The sequence below is a fragment of the Manis pentadactyla genome, chromosome 4 (genome assembly GCF_030020395.1).
Source record: "Manis pentadactyla isolate mManPen7 chromosome 4, mManPen7.hap1, whole genome shotgun sequence".
Classification (NCBI taxonomy): domain Eukaryota; kingdom Metazoa; phylum Chordata; class Mammalia; order Pholidota; family Manidae; genus Manis; species Manis pentadactyla.
The window spans coordinates 128435311-128457075 of NC_080022.1; the positions used below are offsets into that span (position 1 = coordinate 128435311).

A 21765-nucleotide genomic window follows, 5' to 3' on the forward strand; every position below is an offset into this window, starting at 1 on the left:
GCACATCTCAGTTTGGATGAAGCACATTTCAAATGCTTACCTGTCATTGGAGACTACTGTATTAGACAGTGCAGATCTGGGAATTTAGCTTCTCATGCAGTTTTCCTACACAGGAAGGGAATTTTGGGGGCAGAGAGCCATCAGTATATGGCCCTTTGAATGCTACACCTAGTTATTATTATAAAGGAATAAATTGGCCTTTGGGAGTTGCGTGTATCAGGCTTTTGTATGTTTGGTTAGTAGGAGTCAGTACCTTTGACCACTCAGCTGTGGACCTGGTTCTTCACTGCGAAAGGCTGAGAACCAGATGCCTGCGTGGTAATTCCCAAGGGAATTCCTCTCCGTGGGGACATGGTTGTAGCTAGCTGACCTCCCTAGGTGACTACCCTGCCTTCCCCTACCACTTCGTGTGCTGTGCGCTTTGAGCTCCCCAGTCTTCAGCAGCTCAGCACGCTGTGCCTCTTGGTTCAGCTAATACTTTTTGGGTAGCATTATGGTTTCCCACCCAGCCAGTTAAGGATGAGTATAATAAACATTTCTTTATCATAAATCCTAAGAGTGTTGACTTAATAATTTAAAAAGATGGACGTTTTCTAACTTGGGTGCCCAGTCTGGGCAGAGCGTTTGGGTTTTTACCCAGTTCATGTGCTGGGCAGCATGAGTTGCCCACATCCCCCTGTGCTTTGCCTATAATACTCCTAGAACTCTGAAGTGGCTGTTAGAGAGAAAGCAAGCAAGGACGGGAGGAGAGCCTCAGTGGGGATTCCCTCCCCGCCCTGCCGGGGAAGCTGGCCCGCAGAGCCCACCATGCCTGCCCCCGGCGGCCAGAGGAAGCTTGGGGTTGAATGGCTGTCACTCCATGCAGTGGGCCCTGTCCCAGGGGGCCTCGCCTCTCCCTCACAGGCCAGGAGGTCCTGTGCATCCTGTTCAAGCCACTCCCTCTGCTGTCCCTCTCCTGCTCTCGCTTCTTGCCAGCTCTTCCCTAGACTTAAACACTCTCCCTTCCCTGAGCTCTGCTGCCATTTCATTTTTCCATGAACACACCCATCCATCCTTTCCTTCCACCTGTTTGCCTTAACGCTGTCCTCCACAAACTTGGCTCATCATGACACTTGCCTGGCTGCTGGTTAAAAATAGTTTTCACCCCAGCTCCAGGGGTTGGTAGAACCAGAGGGCAAGATGGGGATATGAGCTGGATAAATCCCCCAGTGTGTCTGATGACCAGGCCAGAGAGGGGGGACCTATCCTTATGAGACTGGGTTTTCATGACAGCAATTTAAAATGGAGATGGCGCCGTCTGTTCCCCACTTCACGGAGAGGCCAGGAGACAAAAGCAATATACAGGTGCCCTGATTGCGTCTGGGTCTCTGGGTCATCATGCTGCCGCCACTGTTTGAAGTTCCCCATGTAACTGCCACTCGCCTGAGCAGACCCTTTATCCAGGTGAGAGCAGGTGAACTCCCGGACCGCCAGGAAGACTCTTCTCATCCCCACCTCTTGTACATAATCCTACCCTGCCTCTGGGCGCCCTCGATGCCCCCTCTCCAGGGCCTTCCCTGATCCCATGCACTCATTTCTTCCTTTCTTCTCCCACGTCTCTCCGTGTGGCCCTTCATGAATCCTGCCTGCATTACAATCTGTGCACTCATTTTTCCAACCCTGTCATTCTGGAGTGGAAGGCTGCCCTGCCAGCCTCCCCGTGCCTCCAGCACGGACTTGCCCAAAGAGCCCATCCATCAGCAAGGCTTGAATTGGACTGAAAGAAAAGAGAAACTTCCTCCCTGCCCCCTTCATCTTTGCCCAAGCATGCTCTGTGATTCATGATTCCATCACAGCGAAGGCTCTTGGAAGAAATTTCAGTGGATGAATTGGAAGTTGAATGGATAAACAGACTGCACCAAATTGCATGGATTCAATAAGCTAAGATTGCAGCAAACCTACTCAAGATAATTGCTAATATACACCTGCGTACCTCCATAATGGGCTGCACGGTGGGACAGCAGAGTCCTTATTTACATTTGAGATTATTCTATGAAGTTTTGTAGTCTTCTCATTACAAGCTGGTACATCATTTGGAACCATTCCCAAACACTGTCAGTCCCCAACATTCCTTTCTGCCTCTCCCATCTCCTTATGTCCCTTCAACTATATTGGAAGGAGAAGGGAAATGAACAGTTAAAAACAAATCCTCACTAACCTGGAGTTTGAGGCCTACTTCCTAGTGTCTGTGTGACTAGATGTGCAGAATCTCAGTTGTTTTTCATATGCACACAAGACTGTGGATGATGAACTCCAAGCGCTAATGGTAGACAGCAGCGCATCTCCCCCTGGATTCCGGGGCTGGGCTGAGCTTTCACTGTTGGCCACAAAACTGACTTCTCACTTTCCTTCTGTCCGGGGTCATCATTCTTTTCATAAATGTGCCAACGTAAACTGACAACGGTCACCTCCCTCAGCTCCTAAAGGTGACCCAGAAGTCCTCCCATTCATATATCACTCAGGTGTACGGTAGTAAAGGTGATTACCTAGTAAGCTCTGTGCTAGGCATTTGACATAATTATCTCATGGTACACAAAATAAGCTTGTTTAAGGAATTAGTGGTAAAAGTAGTAGACTCTTCCATGGCTCAAGAGAAATGTCAGCTTGTGCAATATCTTGGATCTCTGAGACCACCTTGAGGTTGTAAAGATTAAAATTCCTTCCTTTGCCCTGAGGGGGCAGTAAGTATAATACTATGAGCTAGTACTTTGGGGGTACTTGCAATGTGCTGGACATTGTTCAAAACCTTCTATGTACATCAATTTATTGAATCCTTCCCAAAGCCCTATGTCATAGGACCATTATCCCTGTTTTGGAGGTGAAGAAACTAAGACACAAGAGATTAAAGTTACTTTAAGGCCATACCATGGGGCAACGGAAGAGCTCGTAGCTGATCCCTGGCAGTCCAGTTTTAGAACCTGTACTTTTACCCAGCACCACTTTTGCCTCCCACGAAAGCAACGTAACCTATGTCAGCACAAGACACCGGGCTGTGAGGACCTCTCCTGCGTGGTGCTCGCAGTGTAGTGTCCTGGGGCAGCTTGCCCATGCTGGCCAGCTGGTCATGGCCCACTTCTGGTTTCTGGGAGCAACACCTTGGGCATTCAGATTGCTGTGGAACACCTGCTCTCAGTCACCTGCTTTCCTGGTGCCCCTCTCTCCCCAGGGGGCCCAGATCCATCCTCTGGCAATGTCTCCCCTGCCAAGACCTCACCCACCTTTAAGCCAAGGTCCAGCTCCCTCAGTGAGCACTGGATCTCTCTGGTGAGGATGTTCATTCGTTCACACTCCTGGAAGGCAACTACTATGTACGGGGTGCGCTCCTCCACTTTGGCCATCAGCTCTGGGATGTTAAATTCATCTGTCACCCGCTCCAGTATTTCTTCCAGGAGGACCTTGACCTGCTCCGCAACAGGAAACACAGGGTTAAGAAGGTCCTCTAATTCTCCAGAAGGGCTCCATTCCCTTGTGGTGTGGCCCCAAAGAGGCCAATCATCCATCCCTGGGCCACACTGGTGCCCGCTTGCTCAGGTCAGCTAGGCCGGAGGTGTGGACCCACCATGGGATGGCCTCTCTGTAGGCTAGCTGGCTCCCTGCGGCTTGTATGCCCAGTTTAAAAAGGTGAACACAAATGCCTTTCTAAGAATTGGGAATTGGAAAAACCTAGAAACTGACCCAGTTGGCTGTAGGAATCAAACTAGAAAAGCCTAGGATAGCCAAGGGCGGTCATCGGGGGCCATGGGACAGCAGCAGTGATGTATATATATTTACACACACGCCCATTCTGAGTCCCGTGAGGCTGCACTGCAGTGTCTGCCCCTGGGTCCTAGAAGAGACACCCCCCTCTATCAGGTGGATCTCCTCTCCACCCCACGATTGCTTTTACCACACAAGCTGCCAGCTAATTAGACCAGGGGAGCCGGAACATCCAAGGTCTCTCTCCTGGAAAATTGCAACTGAGATACTGGGCTCCTTGGAGCGAGCAGCTGAAGGCTGCACCTACTATTTTGAAGTGAATGAGTAAGGCCAGGAGGTCTGTAAGCAGAGGAAGAAAAATGAAACAAGTGGAGACATAACCGCACATGTGGCCAGCAGAGAGGGAGGAGGGGAGGGAGAGCACAGGCCAAGGAGAGTGCCAGCCCTTCCTGGTCGTGCCAGCTGAGCTCAAGGCTTGTGGTGACCGGCTGTTATTTTTGCCTGTTTGCCTTCTGTCTCCCTTTTGTCTGTAACTTCCCCATCTCCTTTTGTGAAATTACCCCTTCTTCCCTGTTTTGGGTACAGTCATGGAGCTCAGCCCTCCCGTGACCCAAGCAGGCTGGTCAGAGTATCTTCCACAGGAGCAGGAGCTTCTGCGTGTCCAGCCTCGGACTCAGGGCCAGGCTGTGGCTGGAGCCCCTGGCAGGATGGAAGTGCTCTGACGGGGCTCCCCTGGGGCCCCTAGAGCCACTGTGGTGGCGAGCCTCTCCCCGATCGATTCCTTTGATATAACGAGCTATTTCTTGTCCATTTTAGCTACACTGGTCTCTGTTGCTTGCAGCCAGAAAGCCCTGACTGCGTTAAAACCGTCCTGTTATGCATTACCAGTGTGAGTTTAAGCAAGTCATTTAGGCCTCAGTTTTCTCATGTACAGAAATTTCTAAGAGTGTCTTTCTCTACCTGCCCCTTCTCCCCCAACTCCCCAGGCTGATGTGAAGATCAAATCAACTGAGTTGATGGACGTGGCAGCATCTGAAAGCTATAAAGCACTACATAAATGTACAGGATGATTAATATTCACCCTTCCTTGTATTGTTAACACACAATACATTCTCTAGGAAAAGAGCTGATGTTAGAAAAAAGAGGTAAAAATTCATCACCCTGTCACAAATGGGTCTCCGGTGCTGTCATAGCAAAAACTGGGATGGAATTTTAATGGTAGCTGAAAGCTGCTGCTGGGGTAGAAGACAAACGGCTAACATTATATCATATTTCTGTCTTTGGAGCTGAATTTGAAGAAACAGCCCTCTATCAGTGAGCTGCCATTTGGACATTATTCACAAAAAGATAAAAAGATAGCTTGGAGGCCTTGTTCCAAAGTCCACTGGACGTGGGGTAGCAGTTCTGTTCTGTCTCCGATCGGGCTGTGGAGCTTTCGGGGAGCAGGCGTGCTGGTGAGGGCCCCGTCAGCGAAGGGAGCAGACCCACAGCTGCAGACAGGACCCACTTCTGCCCCTTCTCAGGGGGCAGCGGGCCCCAGGGACGCGGTCTGCTTTATTTGCACACAGGGACTCCTCTGCCTTTTTTCCTTTTTTGGAAAGTGAGAAATGCTTACCGCAAAAATCTAAACATACAGATACTTAGGATATCGGGAGCAAAATCTTCCCACCATCTTGCCTCTTCCCTTCAAAGGGGAAGAAAAGCCACTGCTACCTGTTCATTTTTTTGGTTTATAGTTCCTGCAGTTGTCCTTCAGTGCATACAACTCTCCACCACCTTCCGCTCCTCCTCCGTCCATGTAACACCATGCCCGTCTGTGGTGCCTTCCTCCCGCCTTCCTCTTCCCTCCCCCCCCACCTCCCTGCCCTTTTCTCCACCCATCATTAAGGGAAGCATACCTCACATGGCTCTTTCAGCTGTGTTCTTTTAATCTATACAATAACTCTTGGACACATTCCTTGTTAGTATGTATGGATATGTCCTTTTTTGTTTAACAGTATATATATGTATGTATGTGACTGTTTCAGCATATGCAGTTTATTGCATCTTTCCCCTATTGATGGATATTTGGTGTGTTTATCACTTCTACTGCTAACAATGCTGCACTAGATACATATAAATATATCATCAAATCTGTGCACTGCTGAGTGTTTCCACTGGCTGAATTCCTAAAGATAGAATTATGAGTAAAAAGTAAGAACTTTTAAAATGCCAGTAGCTATTGTCAAATCATCCTCTAAGTAAAACCTCTACCAACAAGGAGGAACATGTGTGTTTTCTTATGTCCTCAACCACTGGATATTATCACATTTAAAAACCTTCCTTGTTAGGTGAAAAATGAGATGTCACTCAACTTCACTTAGTTGTGAGTGACTCTGAGAACATATTACTATTTTTATTGGCCATTTGTATTATTATGTGAATTTCTTTTGTGTCCAGGCTTCTTCGCCCTCCTCTCTTCTTTCTCCTTCTCTTTTCATATGTAAGAGCTCTTTGTAGACTAGCAAAACTGTCCGCTTCCCGGTATCTGTGCTGCCGATAGGTTCTCCAAGTTTACTTTGTTCAGGATATTTTTTGCTTTGCAAATATTAAAAAGTTTTTAAGACATCAAATTTTTCAATCTTTTCCTTTATAGATTCTGAGTTGCCTTTTTTTTAAAGGTTTTATAAGGCTTTCATAAGATCATAAAAGCATTCTCCCAAGGATTAGGGAGCTAGGGAACCTGCTTCACCTCTCTCCTTATGACTCACCAGCTGTTCGATCCTAAAGAAATCCAGTAGTCAAGGGCACATGGAGGACAGACAGCTCCTCACCACAGAAGCAGGAGGGGTGGAGTCCAGAGGCCAGTGGGACATGCTCAGTCGTGAGCCTCTAAAATTCATATGTTGAAGTCCCAACCCCCAGTACCTTAGAATGTAACTGTATGTGGAGTACTTAAAGAGGTAATTAAGTTAAAATGAGGCTGTTAAGACGGCACCAAATCTGTAAGACTAGAATCCTTCCAGAAAGAGGAAATTTGGACACACAGAGACCAGGGGCACAGGAGTGCAGAGGAAAGGCCTACTGCGGACCCCACGGGAAGATAGCCATCTCTGAGCCAGGGAGAGAGGCCTCAGAAGAAACCAGCCCTCCTGGCGCCTTCATCTTGGATTTCTAGCTCGTAGAACAGTGAGAAAATAATTTGATTGCACCCTGTCTGTGGCACTTTGTTATAGCAACCTAGCAAACAAAAATGGCTGGGTACCCCCCTGATTCATGGCAGATTCATCTGCCTAACAGAGGCATTTGGGGCCATGCAGCACTCGCAGCTCAGGTCATCCAATGAGCCATGGTGTCCCAGAGAAAATGCAAGCTTGGGTTGAACACTGTGGTGGACTGCTGGCGTCCTCTGCCCAACTTCCATGCCCCCCGACTCTTCTCTCTCTTTCCTAGGCACATGGCTGCCCAGCTATACACTCCATTTCCTGAATTTTCTTCCATGTAGATGTGGACATGAGAGGGATTTGGGCCAGTAGTCTGTGAGTGGATGTGTGCAGCCTCTGGCTCATTTCCAGCTCAACACACAAACACTCCCTCAGTTTTGGCTGTGTGCTGCTCCTCTGGGGCTGTCCTGTGCATGTGAAGGAGCACGGCTCGGGAGAACACGCGGGCGCTGTGAGAAGCTGACTGTCCCGGGCGAGCACCGGGACACTGCACAGCTGACACACACGCTATCTCACACACCTGCTTCCCGCACACCACGGTCGTGGCCAGTGAGCACGGCTCACTTGTTTCTGCCACACCCATACCCACACCCACACCCACAAACCCACACGCACCCTCACAACCCCCAAACACCCACACACACCCACACTCACACCTACACCTGCACCCACACCCACCCACATCCATCCCCACACCCACACACATCACCTCCCACATACACACCCACACGCACACATCATTTCTCATCATGTCCAACTCTACTGAGCTGGACAAAGGTGATAAGGAAATAACAAGGTCTAGAAGCTTCTTTGAACCCCGCCTAAAGAATCCTAAATCTATTATTTATATAGTCTCAGCCTTTTTCATTTTTAGAGCTAGGAACATTTTTCACACTAGGTGGTTTGGATTCTGGGCCACATAAAATGTCTTCTCTGCCTTTTGTTCTCAAATGATATCTTATGCATCAAACAGTGAAACAGGCTGAGTGACATGATTTAGAGCAGCTTTTTCATGTGCATGCTCACCTGCATCAGAGTCACCAGGGTGCAAATTCCTGGGCCTAACCCCAGACATCAGAGTCTGAATTTCAAGCTCCCTAGCTCATTCTGAGGTATTTGAAAATTTAAGAACTACTATTTTAATGACACCACTCCATACCTTTAAGCAAAAGTCCAGCCCCTTTAATATCAGTCAGTTTGTTTTCCTAAAATCGATCCCTGGTGCCTCAAAGTCTGGTAACTACCCTGGTTTCCTAACCCCGAATCTTCCAAGTATGTTTCCTGGTAAGGCCAATGGAATCTCCAAGTAAAGATTACAAGAACCCAGGCTGTCCTGTGGAGTGCAGGTGGGGTGAGCGGCGTCCATCTCTTGGGGGCTGGATTTGCATGCCCCAGGAAAAGTTTCCCTTTGGTGCCCTGGGCCTTCTCTGCCCTCGGCTGGGCCCATCAGGAGCAGAGCCCTCAGACTGCCTCTGGTTGTCCCACAGCTCACACCTCACGCCGGTCGGCTCCGTCATTCCCACTACCTTCCTGACACTCTGGAAGCCCGGTGCTCACCAGCACCTAACTGTGCATTGGAAGTCAGATTAACTCTTCCGCACAGAGAGAAGGCACTTTCATTCTGAAGAATGCATTCATCTGCCTGAGCATCCGGTTGGTGGGATGATGGTGGAGGCGTTTAGGAACAGCTGCCCCCCCATCGTGAAGTCAGTTTCAAGGTTCCCAAACCACCATTGTTCAGTCCTGCCCTTTCTTCACTGTGGCAGAAAAACCGAATAGACATGGACTTTGGGTGGACTAGCAAAGCAAACGGCCAAACCCAAGGACAGGGACTTCGCATGATTTAACCAGACGGCCAGCCGGGTGACATGACCGGGGAGGGGGCCCCCTGGAGGTGAGGGGCAGGCATGCCAAGGCTGGACTGGCCAGCCGTGTGTGAGGGGAAGGAGTGCACAGCGCGGTGCTGTGTACTGGGGCCCCCCCTGTGACCCATGGGCTGACCTTTTCTTCTCTTGTGGCTCCTGCCCCCTCTCCACCTTGGCTGTCCCGGGGCTGCAGCTCCAGGACCGTGCGAAAGAGCTTTTCCGAGGTCTGGGTCAGGAAGCCGATCTCTGCATTGGGGTGGAGGCCATAGAGGTAGGGCGACTCTGCGGGCAGCTCAGCATCGATGTACTGCAAGTCGAGGGCAAGCCCATTAAACAGCAGCACCTCCCTTCTCCCACTCTGGATCTGCCCTGAAGGGCAGTTGGTGGGCCAGAGCAGGCCCCTGGCAGCAGTGTCCCTTTGGCCCATCAGGAGAGCACACTCAACCGACGCCGGTCACATATTCTCTACCTGTTAGCGCACATCCTCTCCCCAGCCTTTAATCACACCATCAGTTTTTGCATGTGGGCTGGTTTTCCAGACTTTCACATTCACAAGAGCATTCTCTTGTCCAGGAAGCTTAGAGGACTTTATCCCCAATCTCACGCCCTTCACCGCTGCCTGATATACACCGGTCCCTCCATGCACAAGAAGGATGCTCAGTGTCCTTCAGAAATACTAATCCCAACCTGGTGTTTGTGGCCAAGTTCTTCTAGGGTCCCAGCCCACTTCCCCTTAAATTCGGTTTCTCTAAATCAGGAATCAGAAAGCTGAACACAAACATAGGGACAGGCATACAGAATAAATGTGTGAATCGGGCTGTGGGATGAGGTGAGTTTTGCTGTGAACTGGAGAGTACCTATCTCTGGTGGAAATTATTAGAATTTTAAAAACTTAAATCTGCGTCACCAAAATGACTCCTCTCTGCGGTCAGTTATGATGGGCCACAGTCTGCCATCCCTAAAAAAGTCCTCCCCGGCTCTTAATCCTCTCCAGCTCACTTTCTTTTCTGAATGGTCTCCAAGTACTCCTTCCCAGTTCTTTCTGTCACAATGAGAAAACATCCCTCAAGTTTAGTTTCTGATTTGATTTTGATGTTTTCTTGGTGTTATTAACGTCTAGTCTAATAAAATGTTGCTCATTCCTTAAAGGCAAATTTGTGTGTTTATTTTTGTATTTCTTCCAGCACCCAGCCCAGCACAATCCTGGGCTCTTGGTAGGTTCCCTATAACAACCTGTTAATGGACAGATGAGAGACAGGTATGAAGAAAAGGAAAATCTACTGCAGTGATTTGGAAATGGACAAACCACGTTATTGATGCCCAGCACGGCTCCAGCCTCTTGTCGAATTGTGTCATGGACACTAGGGGACGCTCTTGCACAACTTTCTGGTTAAAGTCTTGATGCCTTTTGGTCAAGTAGTTAAAAAAAATTCCTCTTACTTTCTTTAAAGAGTCTTACTGGTTTTAATTTGTTCTCATTGGTCCAGTTCTGGATCTAATGAGTTTTATGACTTACCTCCTTAAATTTTATGAATTAAAGATATTTTAAAACTTGTAATTAGTGTTTCTATGACTGGTATTTCCCTTAAGTTTGGCATTCAAAGTCCTTTCACGCATGTTCAAAAGTCAAGCCATAAAAGAGGTTTTAAAAATGATATTATCTTTCAAGAGGAGAACCAAGATGGCGGCGTGAGTGGAGCAGTGGAAATCTCCTCCCAAACCATATGTATTTTTGAAAACACAACAAATACAACTAATCCTAAAAGAGAGACCAGAAGACACAAGACAACAGCCAGACTACATCCACACCTGCGAGAACCCAGCGCCTCGCAAAGGGGGTAAGATACAAGCCCCGGCCCGGCGGGACCCGAGTGCCCCCTCACCCCAGCTCCCGGCAGGAGAAGAGGAGTCAGAGCGGGGAGGGAGAGGGAGCCCAGGACTGCTAAATAGCCAGCCCTAGCCATCCACACCAGAGCGCAGACACACAGTGCGTGCGTGGGGTGCTGGAAACTAGGGAAACAGGACAGTAAGACCTGTGAGTGGGTCCCTGCAGCCAGCACGCCTGGGGACAAAGAAAAGCGAGTGCTTTTTGAAAGTCTTAAAGGGACAGGGACCCCACAGATGGACGGAAGTGCCCTGGGACACCTAGCCCAACAGTAGGGTATCCTGGGGAACTCTGGGTGCCCAAACCCCCGAAGCGCAGCTCGGAGGCCCCTCATGGAGATAAACATCCTCCCGCCTGTTCCCCCTCTGACGTGGCTCCGTCATATTGGAGAAGCAGCCTGAGGCAGGCCACGCCCACAGCAACTTCAGAGCTAAATAAACTCCATAGCAGCCAGGCAAGATCAGAAACCCTGTCTGCACGCAGCTGCCCAGCACAAGCCACTAGAAGCTGCTGTTCTCCCAGGAGAGGAAGGCCACAAATTGGCAAGAAGGGACTTTCTCTTACTCAACACATGTGCCAGCTCCCCACAAATATATTTATCGCCATGAAAAGGCAGAAGAAACTGATACAGACCAAGATCACAGAGGCAAACCCTGAGAAGGAGATAGACCTAACCAGTCTTCCTCAAAAAGAATTAAAAATAAAGCTCATAACCATGCTGATGGAGCTGCAGAGAAATATGCAAGAGCTAAGGGATGATGTCTGGAAGGACATTACAGAAATGAAACAATCTCTAGAAGGATTTATAAACAGAATGGATAAGATGCAAGAGGCTATTGATGGAATAGAAACCAGAGAACAGGAATGCATAGAAGCTGATGCAGAGAGAGATAAAAGGATCCCCAGGGATGAAACAATATTAAGAGAACTGTGTGACCAATCCAAAAGGAACAATATCTGCATTATAGGGGTACCAGAAGAAGAGAGAGAAAAAGGGATAGAAAGTGTATTTGAAGAAATAATTGCTGAAAACTTCCCCAAACTGGGGGAGGAAATAATCAACCAGACCATGGAAGTATACAGAACTCCCAACAGAAAGGACCCAAGGAGGACAACACCAAGACACATAATAATTAAAATGGCAAAGATCAAGGACAAGGACAGAGTTTTAAAGGCAGCTAGAGAGAGGAAAAAGGTCACCTACAAAGGAAAACCCATCAGGCTATCATCAGACTTCTCAACAGAAACATTACAGGCCAGAAGAGAATGGCATGGTATGTTTAATGCAATGAAACAGAAGGGCCTTGAACCAAGAATACTATATCCAGCACAACTATCATTTAAATATGAAGGAGGGATTAAACAATTCCCAGACAAGCAAAAGTTGAGGGAATTTGCCTCCCACAAACCACCTCTACAGGGTATTTTAGAGGGACTGCTCTAGATGGGAGCACTCCTAAGACTAAATAGATATCACCAGAGAAAATAAAATCACAGCAAAGAAAGCAGACCAACCAAATACTAACTAAAGGCAAAAAATAAAATCAACTACCCACAAAAGCAGTTAAAGGAAGCACAAAAGAGCACCGAATAAAACAACCAACATATAAAGAATGGAGGAGGAGGAATAAGAAGGGAGAAAAATAGAATGACCAGACAGTGTTTAAAATAGCTCAATAAGTGAGTTAAGTTAGACAGTAAGATACTAAAGAAGCTAACCTTGAACCTTTTAAGGCAACCACGAACCTAAAGCCTGCCATGGCAATAAGTATATATCTTTCAATAATCATCCTAAATGTAAATGGACTGAATGCACCAATCAAAAGACATAGAATACTAGAATGGATAGAAAAGCAAGACCCATCTCTATGCTGCTTACAAGAGACTCACCTCAAACCCAAAGACTATAGGAACAAAGAAAGACTGAAGGAACAAAACAGCAGCAGAATCATAGAACCTAAGAATGGACTAACAGTTACCAAAGGGAAAGGGATAAGGGTGGAGAAAAAGAAAGGGTACATTACGATTAGCATGTATAATGTGTAGGGGGAGCATGGGGAGGGCTGTGCAACACAGAGAAGACAAGTAGTGATTCTACAGCATCTTACTATACTGATGGACAGTACTGTAATGGGGTTTGTGGGGGGGGATTTGGTGAAGGGGGGACCCTAGTAAACATAATCTTCTTTATGTAATTGTAGATTAATGACAACAAAATAAATAAATTAATTTTTAAAAATGATATTATTTTTCAATATATTTTTCATGACAGGCTAAAAAGGTAAAGATGAGCTCCTTAAAAATAGCTGTAGCAATAGGCAAAACCAAAGAAATAGTATGAAAAAGCTCCATGAAAACGTTTTTCTTGCTGTGTGTGTGTATGTGAGCATATGTACCTGTGTTCACAGCAACTAGCAGAGTAGGAGGGGTGAGAGGACTGGCCACAAGATCATGTCCCTCTGAAGATATTGAGAATAATAGGAATGACACTAAAAGCTGGCTAAGTTCTTACTGAAATTTTGCTCCTAATGGCTTTGCCAATATACTGAATGAAAATAATCTAATGAATACCCCAGATGTTATTTGTAAATAAGAGCAACAAATAGAATTATTGAACCAAACATCAAGAATGAAAAGATCTCCAAAGGCTCAATTGTATCATTGATATTTGATGGTAGAAATCCTATAGCTCTCGAACTGAACAGGGCAAATTTGGGGCTGAGGCCCACACTGCAGACAGGCCCAGCTCTGAGCACCCCATGTCCTGTGGGGCTGCAGCGAGGGAAGAGCGGACCCTGTGTGAGCGCCATCAGTGCCTTTGGCAGGGAAGAGCAGAGCCTCACCTGATGGTAGCCATTGTAGTCCATGTTTCCTGGGACTAGGAACCCTGGGGCCAGACACAGCTCTCCTTCTAGCATTTCTGGTTTGATGAATTCCTCCAGATAGTTCCTGCAGAGTCTCCTGTCCCAGTCATCTGTGATATGGCCTCCATACATGATCTCTCCAAAGAGGTAGCGCAAGTCATCATAGGGGACCTGAGAGAGGGGGAAAGAAAGGGAGACCTCCACACGGGCATCGCGGCTGTCCTGATGCACAGGCAGTGTAAGCCGTGGATGGCATGCCTCTCAAGACTAGGAGCAAGGTTTTACTCCCGTGCACACCCCAAGTGCCCAGCAAAGTCAGGCATGTTTGGGGGCCCGTTAAATGTTTGAAGTATCGCATCACAGGGTGAGGGGGGGAAGGTATATGCCAGCCCCCTCGCATAAAGGCCTTTCCTCTCTCGTGGTCATTAACTGTGGCCATGAATCTGGGCTCTACCTGAGTCTTTTAAATAGGCAAATGCCAAATGAAAGAAAGCAAGGAACGGGGCACCTCCCCAATTTCCTGCCACTAATTAGCTAATAATTAATTGTCTCCTTTGAAAGTTCATAGTGAAAGGAATAGAGTACATGAGTTGAATGGTGTCAAAGTTAGGAGGGAAACCACTTGGGGAAGCCTGGCCTCCGTGGAGCGAAGGAAGGGATGGCAGTGTGGGGGGTGGCAGTGTGGAAGTGAGTGGGGGGCTCTTCCTGACAATCCACAACCCCTGCAAGGCTGTGCATGCCCTGGGCTGGTGGCCTTGGGAAGGGCACTCATGGGACTGACACCCACCAGGTGTGAGTCACTAGTCTGGTTTCCTGGGCTCTCTTGGCCCTAACCTCTGTAGGGCACTCTTCTTGGCCTCAGGTCATTCCAGATCAGCCATGGGGTTAAACTCGCACTTCCTCACACCGCTTGGGAGGGTGCCCAGCATGCATGCCCCTTTTTCCTTGTGTGGGTGCTGCACTCTCCTCCTCAGGGGTGGCCCTTCCCATCTACCCCGTGCCCCCTGCACTGGCTGGAAACCTCACCTTTGCGTTGGTCTCCAGGAAGTTGTAGAGCACATTCACAGAGATGGTGAGGTCCCCGGTGTTGAAGGGGTAGGAGCGATTCCATCCCTGGGGCCCAAACTTTCGTCTTTCGGCCACCACCCCATGAAAGTAACAGAGAGCAAAGAGGATGCTCTTAAACTCCGTCTCCCGGGAGCACATCTCCAGGGTGTCCTGAAAGGCAAGTGTTGCCCCTAGTGATGACACAGACACGCCATTACTCAGGGCAAGCCGCGGTGTGGCTACTGTGACTGGGGCTTGCGTTGGATTAAGCTACCGTGTATCCTCCTTAGCTCTGAGCTGCTGTAGGACTGCAGCTTGCATAGCAGACAGGCACAGGCTCGGGGTTCCGGGGGACCTTGCAAAGGCGTTGGGTTTTAGTTTAGAATCTGAGCTAAGGTTTAGATTCTGGTTATAGTGGGGTTCAGTTTACAGTTAGGGTTCGCACATATGGACATACTAATGAAGTTCCCAAGCATAGCTGATGGAAAACAGGGCAGTGGGCCCCGGAGCACTGCGTTCTTCACAGTGATGTCATTTTGCATCAGAGTGTGGGTGAGGACTCTCACAGCAGCCTCTCTAACTTCTTCCTTTCCTGCCATGGTGTCTGGCCCCACATGGGACCTCAGGAGGTGTAATTAGCCTGCGTGAGAGGAATGCCCAGCTCATCTGCTGAGCAGATGCTGAAGGGGGGCAAGCATGGGAGTCAGAGCACAAGGAACAGAGGAGTGTCATGCCCTCCACCCCCCTAACCGCTCCACTACTCCTGAGGGGGAAGCCGGATATGCAGCAGCAGAAACAAGAGGGGTCCTGACTGCAGGGCGCAGGCTGGCAGAAAAGACATGGATCATGGAGAGGGGATGAAAGACAGGATGGATCGAGAAGAGAAGGAGATAGTCTGGAGGGAGGCAATAGAATTCTGCTTGGTGGGTCTTAAGAAGGTGAAGAAGATGTGGGAAGCTGTGTTTTGAAGGGATGGTAGGACAAAAATCCCTAGATTCTTTGGAATTAAAAGTAATTTCCCCTGAGTGAGACCCTGTATGTTCAGCAAGGAGCAAGATGTTGCAGGTGGAGCCCAAGAGAGGCGCCTCCAAAGCTCATGCACGCTCATCAGGGTCAGGCCTGGTGTTCCTACCAGCAGCTGGTCCTTGCACTTTGCTCACATGGGCAGGAGGAGCAGAGGAGACAAGCCGGTTAAGCTCCTGGTAGGTCTGGTTTGGCTGTGGAGGGCCCACGACAGTCTACCTCTCTCTGGATATGTGGGGGTCATCCTGGTGCCTTTGGTACCATATTTGGCACAGAGGCATGGAGAAGAAAGGTCAGAAGTGGTGCAGAGGACAAAGTCAGTGTCCAGTGCGAGCAGGGACCTAGGACTGCTTTCTGGACAGAGCTGTTCCCCAGAGCTGGAGGATGCCTGCTTTGTTACTTTTGACACATTTGAAGAAACTGGATCCTTCTGAAAAGTGCCTCTCAGTGCAAAGACAAGAAGGCACGCAAACACTGAAACTGGCCGACAGGGGCACACTCAGTCAGAAGAAAACAATCAACCCCTGACAGCTGTCAGGGAAGCGGGAAGAAAGAGAGCTCAGTTCTGCATTTGTCCCTTAAATGGTTAAAAGGGGGCTTAGAAGGCACACAGTGAGGAGCATGAGTGTCACACCAGGGCCTCTGCTCCAGGGCATGTGGAAAAGCAGAATGGAACAATTAAAATGCTTGAGAAGGATGTATACACTCATAAGTCAATCTCCTTTCTCTGAATGAGCTACGGACTATGGCTATAGATGCCCAAACAGCCACCTGTGGCAGGCATAGAAGAACCAGGAGAAGCCGGCAGCTCTTGGACTGTCTTCCCAGCTGCCTGAGCGTCAAGACAATGTCAGGTATGCCAGGAGATAAACCCAAGAGTGGGAACTAGGAAAAGCCAGCAGCTCCTGTTCCTCCCAAGCCCCATTTTAACCATTTAAGGGACAAATGCAGAGCTGAACTCTTTTATTCCTGCTTCCCTGAGGGCCCTGCTGATTAGCAATGGTTGTTTTATTCTGACTTTGTGCTGCTGTCACCAGTCTCAGCATTTGAAGGTGTGCCTCTTTGTCCTTGTGCCTGGGGGCTTCCTTCAGCTGGCTTTCCAGTACAGCTCACTGCCTTTTTTTTTCAACTTTTAAAAATCTGTGATAAAATATGCATCATATAAAATGTACCATCTCCACTATTTAAAGTGTGTATACTGTAGTGGTATTATGTGCATTCACACTGTCATGCAGCCCAATGCCTTTCAGGAAAGAAATCTTTTCTTGGACCCAGCTACACCTTCTGTAAAGAAGGCTGTAGATTTCAAGTTAAGAATGTGTATTTCCCTTATGTGAATATAACATCTAGAAAATTTAGCAGTTCTGGCCTCTGGTATGGAGTATCTAGGAGTTTAGGCAAGGCCCATTTAGGAAAATGATACTCAAGATGCATGCAGATATCAATTCTTATCACCAGAACATGAGCATCAACCTCCTTCTTGAAGGTAGTATGCTTAGTCGTAAGCGTGTGACTGACATAGCATGTCAATTAGGTTTATAGCAACTTGCCCTCTCCAACTTGGGATATTTAATTAACATGTAGCCTTACAGATAGCTCCCCCAGAGTTTTTCCAGTGAAAGGCCTAAGCCTGGCTCCCCCAGGCATATTGGGAATTGAGAGCTGGTTGTACTCAGCAGGCACTGGGAGGAGTCAGCTGTGCAGGGGCCCAGTTGCTCCACAGCCCAGTAGCTCCATCCCTGCTCCCGGCTGCACGCTTGTCTCCCACCTGGCTGAATCTGCTCTTTGCAGGCGGGCGCTCCTCTTCCCTCCCACCTGGGGCCTCACCTGGGTGAAGTTGTCCAGGGCCTTGTGCAGGTTGGCATGCATGCCCGTGGGAGGCTCATTGGTGATTTTAATGGAGTTCTCCAGGATGCCCTGGGGGATGATGTGACCCTCAGGGGAGGGCGCAGGCTCCGCGCTGATGAAGACCCTGAACTCTGGGTGGCTGTTCTCGCTGTACTCCTCTAGCTTCTTCTCCAGGGTGCTGAGCCACTTGGCCACCAGGTGGATGTTCTGGTGGGAAGGAAGGACCCCCTTCAGTGCAGGCCTCTGCTTTGTTGTTTGCAATGAATGGTTTGGGGAAGGCAGCTCGAGGAGGGACCTGGCCCCAGCGTCAAGTGAGTCACATGGCAGCATGAGTCTTGGGGCTCTCAGTAATGGGGCCATCTAGTATCCTTCAGTTGAACCGCATCCCTGTCCTAAATCTAATACCATGCTCTCAGACTTGACTATGTATCCAAGGCTCCTGAAGGGCTTGTTAAAACAGATTATCAGGCCCCGCCCCAGTGTGTATAATTCAGCAGGTCTGAGGTGGGGCCTGAGATCTGCATTTCCAGCAAGGTCCCCGTGATGCTGATGCTGCTGGTCTGGGGGCCACATTTTGAGTCTAACACGCAGTTACATTCCAAGTGCAGATTCTCATATCTGATACCTGCTTATTTGAGCCCTTAATACTCAAAAGTGGGGTCCATGGACCTGCACTTTGGCATTACCTGGGAGCTAGTTAGAAATGCAGACTCCTTGTCCCCCAGACTTACTGAATCAGTGCATTTTAAGAAGATCCTCCAGTGATTTGTACGCATGTTAAAATTTGAAAAGCACTGACTTAAGCTTCTGCTAGCTAGCTCTCTCCACTCCTCTCTCTCTTTCTCCCAACCATTCTGCTAATTGTTGACAGACTTATCTTCTCAAAACACACAGATGCTGCTGTGTGCATTCAGGGAGGACTCCCTACTCCAAGCCCGAGCGCCTTTGTGTGCTCTTAGAGCCGTGCTCCTCCAGCCGCCATCTGGTTCCTGTCTGCTGTCTGCCTGTCTATCTGAACCTCCATCTATTTCTCAGCACTACTTTGCAGAATGCACGTTCACGCCAGTAAGGATAGTCACTTTCCTTCATTGCAATATGTTTCATTAGGATGGCAGATGAAAGCTCCTCGATAGATATTTGAGGACAGCCACTCAGAGAGCCTTAAATACACACATTGGCCCAGAGCACACTACTTGGCCGAGCAATCTGGTTTCTGACTGCTGCTTTCTCTTCTATGAAAAGAGAAGTAACAATAATGTTTGCCATACTTATATCACAGAGTTGCTGCAAATAACTACAGGGAATGTATTTGAAAGGTTTCTATACAATAAAATGCTCTGAGTTAGTAGTGGTTACTGAAATGAAAATTTGTTAAAGAATTCATTTATAATCATTCTGTTGGAGTCGAGATTTTAGTGGGCTGCCTGGAGGGCCAGGACTCGGTCAGCTGGGCAGGACTGGAGACCCACAGATGAGTGCTCTGTTTCCTCAGGAATTCAGTTTCTGGATTTGATCTTGGACAGCTCTCAGGAAACCACATCAATGTGCATGTGGGGGCCCTGCGCTGCCGATATGTGCTGGAGGGCAAGACACTCTGTTCATTGTCTGAATGGCTGGGTTCCCAAAGGTGCCAGGGCCCAGAAGGGGGTTCTCTGGCAAATGATCCTGAGATGGTTGTGGGGGACACACTTGCCCAGCACCATGCTGATCACATGGGAGGGAGCAGGAACCCAGCTGTTGTTATCTTTTCACCTGATATCCCCACTGATGCTGGAAAAAGAGTCCCAGGGAATGGCAGATCCCTCCATTGCTAGGCTTCAAATTAATAATAGGCTGATTTGGATGGAAACCCCGCAGCAAGATGTGATGCTGTAACGGGTCAGGAGCCAGAGGAAGTTTCTGGTAACTAAAGCCAGGAGAGGATGGAGTAACTTTGTTTTCCTTTTTTTCATTTATTTTTTGTTTCATTGATTTCTTCAATGATTATTTTTCCCAACAGGCTTTTGTTGAGTGCTTACTATGTTCCTGGTAGTGTGCTGGGTGCTAAAAGGTGATTCAGAAACATAGCTCTCCCTAAGGACATGTAGGCAAGGACATACTCATATATTTACTAAATCATTTCAACATAGCCACGGGCACTCAAATAGAGGTTTGTAGGGTGTTAAGGAGGAAAACAGAAGTAAGCCACTTGTTCTACCACGGCCACAGTATCCATGCAGCATAGATCAGGAATAAGGGACAGGCCATGATAGAAGAGGGGGTAGCCTTTATTTCCTATACGCATTCAGTGAAATGGCCAGATTTCCATGCACCAACATGAACTGTCAGTGAAGAGGCTAACTTCTAGTTAGAAGTGTGATGTTCTGGTTGCACAGGTAATGAAGGACATATAATGTGTAACACAATAGAAAGGTACAGTAGAGGACAATTTCCTGAAATGCACGGGAAAACATCAAAAGCTGAAAAAAGAATTGGCTTCCTTGGTCTTTAACTGCACGCCAGTGTCCTGAGCGTGTATCAAAACAGGCATCAGCTTCCATGTAAACAAGAGTGGCGGAAGCCTGTGTGGGGTGGGGGCAAAGAGGAGTCATCAGGAGGTGGGGTGAGGAAGACAACACAGGAAGGAGGACAAATGGAAAGAGAAACCAGCAAGCCAAAGGGGTGGGGGTGTAGAGGGAAAGGTAGATGAGTGAGGAAAGGAGCCCAGAGATTGTGATGTGAGGTCCAGAGGGTTTTAGGGTCAAGCACGACCCCCACCAGGGCAGAGGGAGCATACCTGCAAAATAACCCAGTGACCCTTCCTGGCGGCCAGGTCCAGGGCAGCCTCAGCCACTGCCTCCTGTCCTTGCCCCAGAGACACGTTGTGGAAGTTCCGGTTGTTGAAGGTGTATCCGAGTTTTCTACCTGAAAGGAGCATGGGGTTGTTATGATTATCTCTTGTGTCTATTGATCTGTGTTGGTGCATGTTCATAAGGCAGTGCACATCTCCACACCACTCCCCAAACACAGGCATGCCTGAATCCATATCCTGAGCCTCAGATACCAGCCCCTTTCCTTCATGGTGGGGTGGGCGTGGGGGCTATATCTCCAGGCTCTTTGCTCCCATGTAAAAGGAAGCCCTTGTCTAGACCAAAACTGCTTCATCCGCCGCTCTTCACTTCATCTACAAGAATGGGTAGACATGCTGTCGATTTTTGGTGCAGCTTCATGTGAGGACCACACATTGGTTCACTACCTACAGAATGAAAAGGCTCAAAGGGTAGCAAGCATGGGAGTGTGGCGTCTGCTGACTTGCTTTGTCCTCTGAATATATATTTTCCCTGGAACTTTACTGGGAGGTGTGGCCAGTAGGGGCAGGATTCAGGGAGTTATGACTTCCTGGACTTTATGTAGAATTAACCTACTCCCCTCTTATTTCCAACACCTGGAAATGTTTTAGCTCATTGTTTTGCATGAATTAGAGTAAAGAGAGGCAAGAGGCAAGAAAAGGAGGGGCTTGGCTGTACACATATAAGTGTATCTAGATAAAGGGTTGCTGGTGTCAGGAACGGAGTATGGAAACTGCTACACTAACACAAATATCACAGCCGTATCATTGGAGTGAGGCCAGTGCTCATGCATTGTTCTGGAAGCCCCAGAAAAACTTCACACAAAGGAAGAAATGACCTTCATATAGACGCCTAATTCTGCTTGGACACTGTGAACAGCCCTATAGGATGAAGTGTAGGGAAACTATAATATGTTTCAGATAAAAGGATCATAAAAGTGTTTAATACCAGGAAGGGATCATTGAGTGATTTTTTTCTAGGGAGATGAAGTATACAAGAGAAAAAAGGAGAAATTTAAAAAGGGGAAAAAAAAATCTGTACTTCAAAAATGTACTTTCAGGGGAACTAAAATTGAAGACACCATTTGATACTTGTAAGAAAATTTAAAGAAAACTCTTAATTTGGATATTTCTTTTAAGTACTGAGAAAAATACAGCATCTCCTTCCACTGTATATGACAAAGCAGCATGATAACTTTTTGTAGTGAGGAATAGTTATTACAGATTCAACTGAGATGAATCTGACCCCAAGACATACCCTTATTAAATCCAAAAAATCCTAGTTGGCACTTTAGAACAAGGGATATAAACAATTTATTCGAGAAAATACCAGGATAAAAGGTGCTGGGATTATTAGATAGCCTTGGTGAAATTTCTACTCACCAAAGAGCCTATTTCTTTTCTTTATTAGCAAGATATGGGATAAATGGGGCTTAATAAAGATTAGTTTGAAAACTGCAGAGTGGGA

General features: G+C 47.9%; 1 protein-coding gene across 1 annotated transcript in view; it reads right to left on the bottom strand.

Annotated features, from left to right (window-relative positions):
- The window catches only part of LOC118931226 (dynein axonemal heavy chain 9-like), a 349376-nt gene that overhangs the window by 26050 nt on the left and 301561 nt on the right, over nt 1-21765 (bottom strand). Inside the window, 6 exon segments of the mRNA XM_057500855.1 lie at nt 3258-3440; nt 8940-9110; nt 13532-13723; nt 14579-14770; nt 17450-17677; nt 20247-20374. Coding sequence (XP_057356838.1) covers nt 3258-3440; nt 8940-9110; nt 13532-13723; nt 14579-14770; nt 17450-17677; nt 20247-20374 — 1094 coding nt within the window.